This window comes from Myotis lucifugus, unplaced genomic scaffold (genome assembly GCF_000147115.1).
Source record: "Myotis lucifugus unplaced genomic scaffold, Myoluc2.0 scaffold_285, whole genome shotgun sequence".
Lineage (NCBI taxonomy): Eukaryota > Metazoa > Chordata > Mammalia > Chiroptera > Vespertilionidae > Myotis > Myotis lucifugus.
Genome location: NW_005871333.1, coordinates 723,703 through 731,504, shown reverse-complemented (window position 1 = coordinate 731,504; position 7,802 = coordinate 723,703). Strand labels below are relative to the sequence as shown.

General features: G+C 54.7%; 2 protein-coding genes across 4 annotated transcripts in view; both read left to right on the top strand.

Annotated features, from left to right (window-relative positions):
* The window catches only part of MPV17 (MPV17, mitochondrial inner membrane protein), a 10,773-nt gene extending 4,945 nt beyond the window's left edge, over nt 1-5,828 (top strand). For 2 of the 3 annotated variants that reach the window (XM_006099820.3, XM_014465298.2), the window contains exons 3-8: nt 2,218-2,333; nt 2,518-2,610; nt 2,699-2,794; nt 3,035-3,067; nt 3,383-3,435; nt 4,874-5,828. In XM_006099820.3, the coding sequence (XP_006099882.1) occupies nt 2,218-2,333; nt 2,518-2,610; nt 2,699-2,794; nt 3,035-3,067; nt 3,383-3,435; nt 4,874-4,943 (461 nt within the window). In that variant the 3' untranslated portion in view covers nt 4,944-5,828. The remainder of the gene's footprint in view (nt 1-2,217; nt 2,334-2,517; nt 2,611-2,698; nt 2,795-3,034; nt 3,068-3,382; nt 3,436-4,873) is intronic. The other variant, XM_023763463.1, reaches the window with a different exon arrangement.
* Nucleotides 5,829-6,367: 539 nt separating this feature from the next.
* Nucleotides 6,368-7,504, top strand: UCN (urocortin). Its single transcript, XM_006099821.3, has 2 exons — nt 6,368-6,698; nt 6,962-7,504. The coding sequence occupies exon 2, from the start codon at nt 6,975-6,977 to the stop codon at nt 7,359-7,361; it is 387 nt and encodes a 128-aa protein (XP_006099883.1). The 5' UTR covers nt 6,368-6,698; nt 6,962-6,974; the 3' UTR covers nt 7,362-7,504.
* Nucleotides 7,505-7,802: the final 298 nt, after the last annotated feature.

Below are 7,802 nucleotides of genomic sequence, written 5' to 3'. Positions count from 1 at the left end.
GCTGCCTGACTACGGGGCTAGAATTGGGACTTTGGTTTTCATTCCTGCTCGGCCTTGAGCTTGCTGTTGACAGTGGGCAAGCATGAAGAGTGGAAACACACAGCTGTCTCTGTGACAGTTCCTTTCCCAGGAATCTTGCTTCGCTCCCCACAGGTGACAAGGAACAGATGGTCTCACATTCTAGGGAGTAAAAAACAGAGGAGTATCTTCGAGATGCAGGCTTCCGGGGCCTGCTTCCGGCAGAAGGCAGGAACCCCCTGCGAGTAGCAGCCACAGGAGCCTTTTGGCGCCCTCCGGCCCCGATGGCCAAGTCTCAGCCTATTCTGGGAATTCCCTGGCCCTCCCGTTCCTCCTTGAGAGAAGGCCTGGGTTCAGGCCCCCAGCTCCACTTCTCATCAAGTCCCTCTTCTCTCAAAGACAAGTGGATGTGGGACCCCTACCTCCCAGACCTTTTGTGAGGACGAAATGTATGAGAGCCCTTTGTAAACTCTAAACACCTTGCTCCAGGAGAATGTTAAGCTGTCAGTCTTTTCATTTAACAAGTGCCTGCCTTTCTGTTCCATCCTCCTGGGACTTCTCAGGTCACTCTTCCCTTTAGGCATGGCCACAGTGGCTCCCTCCCCGGCCTGGGAGTGCAGCTGGTGACCCCGTTGTCAGGGAGGGGCATAGGGAGTTAAGTGCTAACTAGGGGAGCAAGCCTTCAGTTCCACTGGTCCTCACACCTTGAGCCCGACGTGGTCCTTGGGCTAGACTAGAGTTCTTTAATGCCCTTTCCCAGAGTAGGCCTGTTTGGGGCAGTACATTTGACATTTCTCTCTTTTCTGAGCGCCTGCCAGGGGCTCGGTTACGTATGGCTGAGGATGAGAGAACAAAGATGCCTAGGATCCTGTCCTTGTCCTTTGGCAGGTGGCAACTAGTCATGTTCTGGGGAGGACCTCCACCACTATGGGGGTTTCAGGGAGAGGAGAGGCAGGGCTGTCTTAATGGGTGTGCTGAGACCGGCAGCCTCAGTCACCTACAGGTGTCCCAGCTCTAGCTCTCAGCCTTGTCCAGCGGCCTCTGACGAGGCTGCTCAGGGGCAGGACTGTGCAGAGGGTGCGGGGGAAGAGCAGTGAGTGTGCAGCCAGCACGGACGTCAGAGCCAGCTCCCAGCCAAGGAAGGGGTTGAAGGATGTGTTTGCCCAGTGCTAATTGAGGGCACAAGGACAGTGGAGGCTACGGGGCTGGAGGGGGACTCTCATTACTCCGTGAGATGGACAGGCGAGCTGGAGATCATACGGTCACTCCCAAGCAGCCCTATACATATAAGTATATTTGCTAGAAACCATCACGCCACCATAGCTGAAGGGGGGCTCTGTAAATAGTCTTGGTCTCTGGTATGGGCATCTGACAAGGGCTGCTTAGAGCTGGGTATCCGTGCAAGTGAAGGGAGGGGCGGGCAGGAAACGGGTATAGAAGCTGGGGGAGAAATGGCTATAACACCTATTGCCAGCTCAATCTGAGATTGTGAGTGGGGAAACTGGGTTTACCTGATTGTGTTAGGAGGTGGCCAGGACTCCTCCCTATGGGGACTCTTACCACCTCAGCCAGTCATCTTCCTAACCAGGGCCATTTGAACACTCATGTTTTAAAGAGTTATTCTTGCTGTTATCCACAACTGGAGACCCCAAGACCAAGGTGAAGGACATTGACCAGGGTCCTGTCTTGGGCTTTGGGGGAAAAAAACCAAGGTTCCTTACCATTCCACACATGACCTATTCATAGTGTGGTGTCCTGGAAAGAATACTGTCTAGTAAATCAAACCACCTGGTTGTGCCTTGGCCCTGCCACTTACTGGCTATGTGAGGTTGCAGGCGTGTATTCCCACACCTCTTAGTTATGTGGAAGGCCTTTCTGATTCTGACAGGTTCTCAGCCCCTGGCACCTTAGATTTCTCCTTCCTCTAGCTTCCATTTCTGACTCTGACTTCACTTGATTGCTCAGTGCAGAGTTCTCGGGCCTGCCCTGCTCAGGGCTGCTCATCACAGTTTCTAACGGTACACACACGAGGTGTCACCATCCTTGGGAGAGGAGAACTTGGAAGCAGCAGCAAGGGCCTGGCCAGAATAAGCCCTTGGGCCCAGAGTGCCAGAGCCCCATTCAGTCAGCAGGCTTATCCAGCTCCTTGGAGTGGCAGCCCATCCGGGAGGTGTCCTGACACCTGTGTACCCTGCACAGGGTCCCTGATGGGCCTGGGTGACATTATCTCACAGCAGCTGGTGGAGAGGCGAGGTATGCGGAAACACCAGATTAGCCGGACCCTGACCATGGCCTCTCTGGGCTGTGTCTTTGTGGTAAGTTCGCCCATAGCAGGGCTGCTGGTGGTCTGTTTCCCTTGGCCTCTCGCACATCTACGCTAACCTGAGTGTATGCTTGTCCTGGGATTTGGTTTCTAACGCTTGGGGGAGGAGCTGTGTGCTGTAAAAGCCAACTGCTTCCCTCACTGCATCCCTGCCCCTCCCTGGGGGTTACTTTCAGGGCCCTGTAGTAGGAGGCTGGTACAAGGTTTTGGACCGGCTCATCCCTGGCACCACCAAGGTGGATGCTCTAAAGAAGATGTTGTTGGATCAGGTGAGCAGAAGGAAGGGAGGTTGAGAAGTGAGCTGCATTGGGACAGTGGGGTTTAGGTGCTCACAGCATTTTCATTTCTCTTCCCTAGGGGTGCTTTGCCCCATGTTTTCTAGGCAGTTTCCTCTCACTGACAGCGGCACTCAATGGACTGTCAGCCCAGGAAAACTGGGCCAAACTCCAGCGGGTGAGTTGGGCAGGTGTGGGGTGATCTCTTGCTGTCCAGCTGGCATGCCCAGGGCAATGAGGCAGGCTTCATGGGGATAAGACAGGTGGATGTGCAGGGAGAGTCCCAGCTCTGGAGGAGAGGGGTGAGGGAGGTGTGGTGAAGATATGTGTTCTTTGCACAGAAGTCTGTGTGTGATAGGACTGGGAGGCAGGAGCTGCATGGAAGTGCAAGTAATTTCTTCCTTCTCTGTCTCCTTAGGATTATCCTGATGCCCTCATCGCCAACTACTATGTAAGAGCTGACACCTCTGCAGCCTGTTTTCCTGCTTCCTTGAGTCCAGAAGTGCCCAGGGATTGGGGGTGCTCCTGACATAGAAACCCCTTGGTTGGGATTACTCTCTCATTCCCAGTGCGGGCAGCACACTCGGGAGCAGTCACCCAGTTGTTCAGCTGGTTTTTGTTTACAACTGAACATGGGCCAGTTCTCATGGGGGTTGGTTGCTGGTCAGAACTTAATAGGGTCAGCACTGTGAAATGGCCCATTTCACTCGGGATGGGGTTGGGTAATGGAGGCAGCCCCCCAACATTTTCCTTCTCTCTCTTGTAGCTCTGGCCTGCTGTGCAGCTAGCCAACTTCTACCTGGTTCCCCTTTATTACAGGTATGACAGTTCCCTACCCTACCCTTCAAGGGAGAGCCACATTGTGAACAGTTGTAGATAAAGAGATTTTCATTCAACCTTGAGCTACTTTATTTTTTAATTTGTTTTTTTGTTAATCCTCACCTGAGGATATTTTTTTCCATTGATATTTAGAGAGAGTGGAAGGGAGGGGGAGAGACATAGAGATACATCGATGTGAGAGAGACACATCGATTGGTTGTCTCCCGCATGCGCCCTGACTGGGGCCAGGGATGGAGCCTGCTACCAAGCTACATGCCCTTGACCAGAATCAAACCTGGGACCCTTCAGTCCAAGGGTCAATAGGGGCAAGCCGGCTGGGGCTTGAGCTACTTTAGACGCCCCCAGAATACTCTGCCCTGATCAGAGCTCCTAGATTCCTGAGTATCTTCCCACTGACCTTTCATCTCAGGGAGAGTCCTGCTCCACAGCCATTGGCTCATCTCACCTGAGCTCTCCACCCTTGCTGCAGGGACAGTACCTAGGGGCTGCAGCCTAGATTAGAAGAAAGGTAGGCCAAAGAGCCATATAGGTGAGTTTAGTCCACAGGTCGGGTTAGTCCACTGCAAAATATTATTTTACCCTAATAATAAAGGTAGTTGCTGAAACTACAATTTAAAAAAGTTGAATTCAAGATGACTAGTTGAAATTATTGGAAGTGAGGGGGCTTTGGGAACAGGGAAAAATACAAAACTCTTAAGAGAGGACATGGTCGCCGAAACCAGTTTGGCTCAGTGGATAGAGCGTCGGCCTGCGGACTGAAAGGTCCCGGGTTCGATTCCGGTCAGGGGCATGTACGTTGGTTGCGGGCACATCCCCAGTAGGAGATGTGCAGGAGGCAGCTGGTCGATGTTTCTCTCTCATCGATGTTTCTAACTATCTCTCTCCCTTCCTCTCTGTAAAAAGTCAATAAAATATATAAAAAAAAGAGAGGACATGGTCAAAATATGCATGAATAGCATAGCTAAAAGGAATATAGACTCAATGAACCAAAATTTAAACATGAGGGTCCTTGCACAGTCTTTGAAACTAAAACAAGGTAAAATAAAGAGAAGAAGGCGCTATTTTCAATGGCAGATAGTACATTTTGAAGACGTCTTCTCAGCTGGTACAAAGTGCATAGGAACGTGTGTTTAGAAGGAGCCTGCACAGGGGCATGAACAACAGCCATGCAAGGCCAGATGGCTGCTGAGGGCATTTCACTTTGAGGCTCTTGTGCAGGAAACAGCTCTGGGACAGCACCAGCCCTGAGCTGGTTGTCCTCTGGTCTGAGCCACACACCCCTCCGTAGAGGGCTAGAGGAAGGAGATCTGAATGTGGATGTTCTCAGAGATAACACCTCTTCCATCACATTCTCCTGTCTGTCCCCCTTTGCTGTCTCCTTATCCATCCTCTTCACGATGCCATTCCTGTTCCTTAGGTTGGCTGTTGTGCAGTGTGTTGCTGTTGTCTGGAACTCCTACCTGTCCTGGAAGGCGCATCAGCTCTAAGCTTGCCTTGCAGTGATGCAGCTTGACCCTGGAACGGTCAGATGACCTCAAAGTGGGCACATCAGTTTTCATGGGGTTTGGTTGCTGGTCAGAACGTAATGGGGCCAGCACTATGAAATGGCCCGTTTCACTCTAAACTGTAAACGACTCCTTTTGAATTCACTAAAATCTTTATTGTGGTCTTATGCCCGCCACATAATAGGCAGTCCATAGTATTTGTTGGACCATATGATCTTGGCAACTTTAGTTTATGCCCATATCCTGGCAAATGCCATTTATCCCCACTGTTCATTGATATAGTTGTTTCTCCAACCATTTCCAACCCTAGTGTAGCTCCAGTTCTTTGGGGATCCCCTCAAACTCTTTATGTGGTACTTTCATAAGTATGGAATCCGGTACCTCTATAAAAATGTCATCTGGAACCTGCAGAGGCCATGAGTAAGACCCAACAGAAAAATACTAGGGAGTCAATTTCTAGAGATGGAAAGAAAAGCCTAGAGACCACCAAGCCCAGCCTTCACAGATGAAGACAATGAGGTCCATAGAAGTGAGGACCTGTCCACAGCACAAGTTAGTGGCAGAACAGAAACTTGAACCCATGTCCTAGAGGTTGCACTTTTTTGTATAACCCCAAGTTCATATGGTGGAAAACCCAATGTCCAAGGTGACGGTATTAGGAGTGGGACCTTTGGGAGGTGATAAGGTCATGAGGGCAGAGCCCTCATGGGATTAGTACCCTTATAAAAGCTGCCTATGAGGACACAGCAAAAAAGTGCCATCTAAACCATTAAGCAGGTCCTCAGAAGACACCAAGTTCATTGGCGCCGTGATCTTGGACTTCCCAGTCCCCAGAACTATGAGAAATAAATGCTCGCTTATAAGCCACCCAGTTTTGTTTGTTTGTTTGTTCCAGCACCTCCAATGGACTAAGACACCATGTTTCCTTACTTTCTACCAAGGGATCTTAACCAGGAAGTCAAAGATCCAGTGATGGTGCTACTGTGATTCCCAGGAGAAAAATTAACTTGACTGAACTACCACTCTGGGGCAAAATCAGAAGAGATGGGTCAGCTTTTTATGGTCTGAAAGTATGCTGCGGCCAGAAATCTTTTTTTATGGTGCCCAGTCAGCCCTAGAATTTAGATCCTGGGGCTGGAGTAAGATCAAGAATCCTGGCCAACTCAGCCTGCCTCCGCTGCCTCTTGGGTGGGTACCATGGTGATGGCTCAGTGCCCGCCGTGCTATCCTGGTTGCCTCAGTTTACAAAACGGTCTGTGCAGCACAGCATGCTCCCAATGCCGCTGACCCCTCTGGGGGCCGGGGGCAGGGTCAGCACCACGGACAGCCCCAGGATCCGGCCGCCCTTTCTTGTGCCAGAGAAGACTGGCGGTCTGGTCTGGTCTGGTCTGGGGACTGGCCTAGTCACTGCAGTCTGTTCTCAGTGGTGAACGACTCTTATGGCGCCCACAGCAAGCTTTCCGCCCCAGCCAGCGCCTTGCTCACGGGAGTCCGCTGTCGCTTCCAGCGCAAGCCCCAGAGACCTGCCCCTCGGGGGACCCGCTGGACTCGAAGCCGCGACCGTCATCGCTCTACAACCGGTGCATGTCCCTCGCTGACGTCAGCCGGAGCGGCCCTGGAGCTATATAAGCTGGCGGCGGTCCCGGGACAGACCCCGTGTTTCCCCGGCGCCCTCAGCCCGCCCCAGGGACCGACCGGAGCTCCGTCCTGCGCTGCGCAGCCGCTCTTCCCGCACCTGTGAGTGGCCCTGGGCGCGCCCGCCGGACTCCCTCTGCACCAGGACTCGGCGCTCCGCTCACTTACGGGGGCCGCTAAGAGGGGAGGAGGGAGGAAAGGGTGGCACAGGACTGGGCAGCGGCTGGGGCTGCAGGGAAGGTTGCGGGCACCGGGCAGCGGCCGAAGGGGACCTGCGGGGACGCTGGACGTGCACGGGAAGGGGAGCGGTGCCACCTGCGACTGCTCCACGCGCACCTCACCCTGCGCTGCTCCTGTGTGTCCAGGGCCGGCGGCACCATGAGGCTGGCCGGACGAGAGGCGCTGCTGGCGGCGCTGCTGCTTCTGGCACAGCTGCGCCCGGGGAGCAGCCAGTGGAGCCCGGAGGAGGCGGCGGCGGCGGCCAGGGTCCGGGACCCGAGTCTGCGCTGGAGCCCCGGAGCTCGGACCCAGGGCGGCGGGGCCCGCGCGCTCCTCCTGCTGTTGGCGGAGCGCTTCCCCCACCGCGTGGGGCCCGGCAGATGGGGAGCTGGGACCTCGGGCGAGCGGCCGCGACGGGAAGACCCTACGCTGTCCATCGACCTCACCTTCCACCTCCTGCGGACCCTGCTGGAGCTGGCGCGGACGCAGAGCCAGCGGGAGCGCGCGGAGCAGAACCGCATCCTGTTCGACTCGGTGGGCAAGTGACCCGCGGGGCCTGGGGCCCCGAAAACCTGGACCCGACCCCCCACCCCCGGGCTGGCACCTGCTCGACCGGAACTGACCCATCCCGCGGGGCTGGAGCGGCCGGGGATGCCTTGAACACTCTCTGCGTGGCTAGTTTTTAATAAAAGTGCCGAAGAGCCTTTGGCCTCTGTTGTGGGGCGCGGGGAGCAGGGTGGGCGCCCACAGCGAAGCGAGGGAACTGCTGCCAGACGAGCACTTAGGAGAACGGTCCAGATCCCCTTCGCCCCTAGAAGTCCCCCAGGAGCTCGTCCCTTCCCTCCTCCGCACCCCCTACTCCTTGCCCGCGGCTGGGCTGGGGAATCCGTGCCTCCAATCAACGAGGCGCCCAATAGGGGTTCATTCACTTCCGCCCCCCCCCCACCGCTCGCTGGTCCCAGATCCGGAGAAAGGGGGACGGGGAGG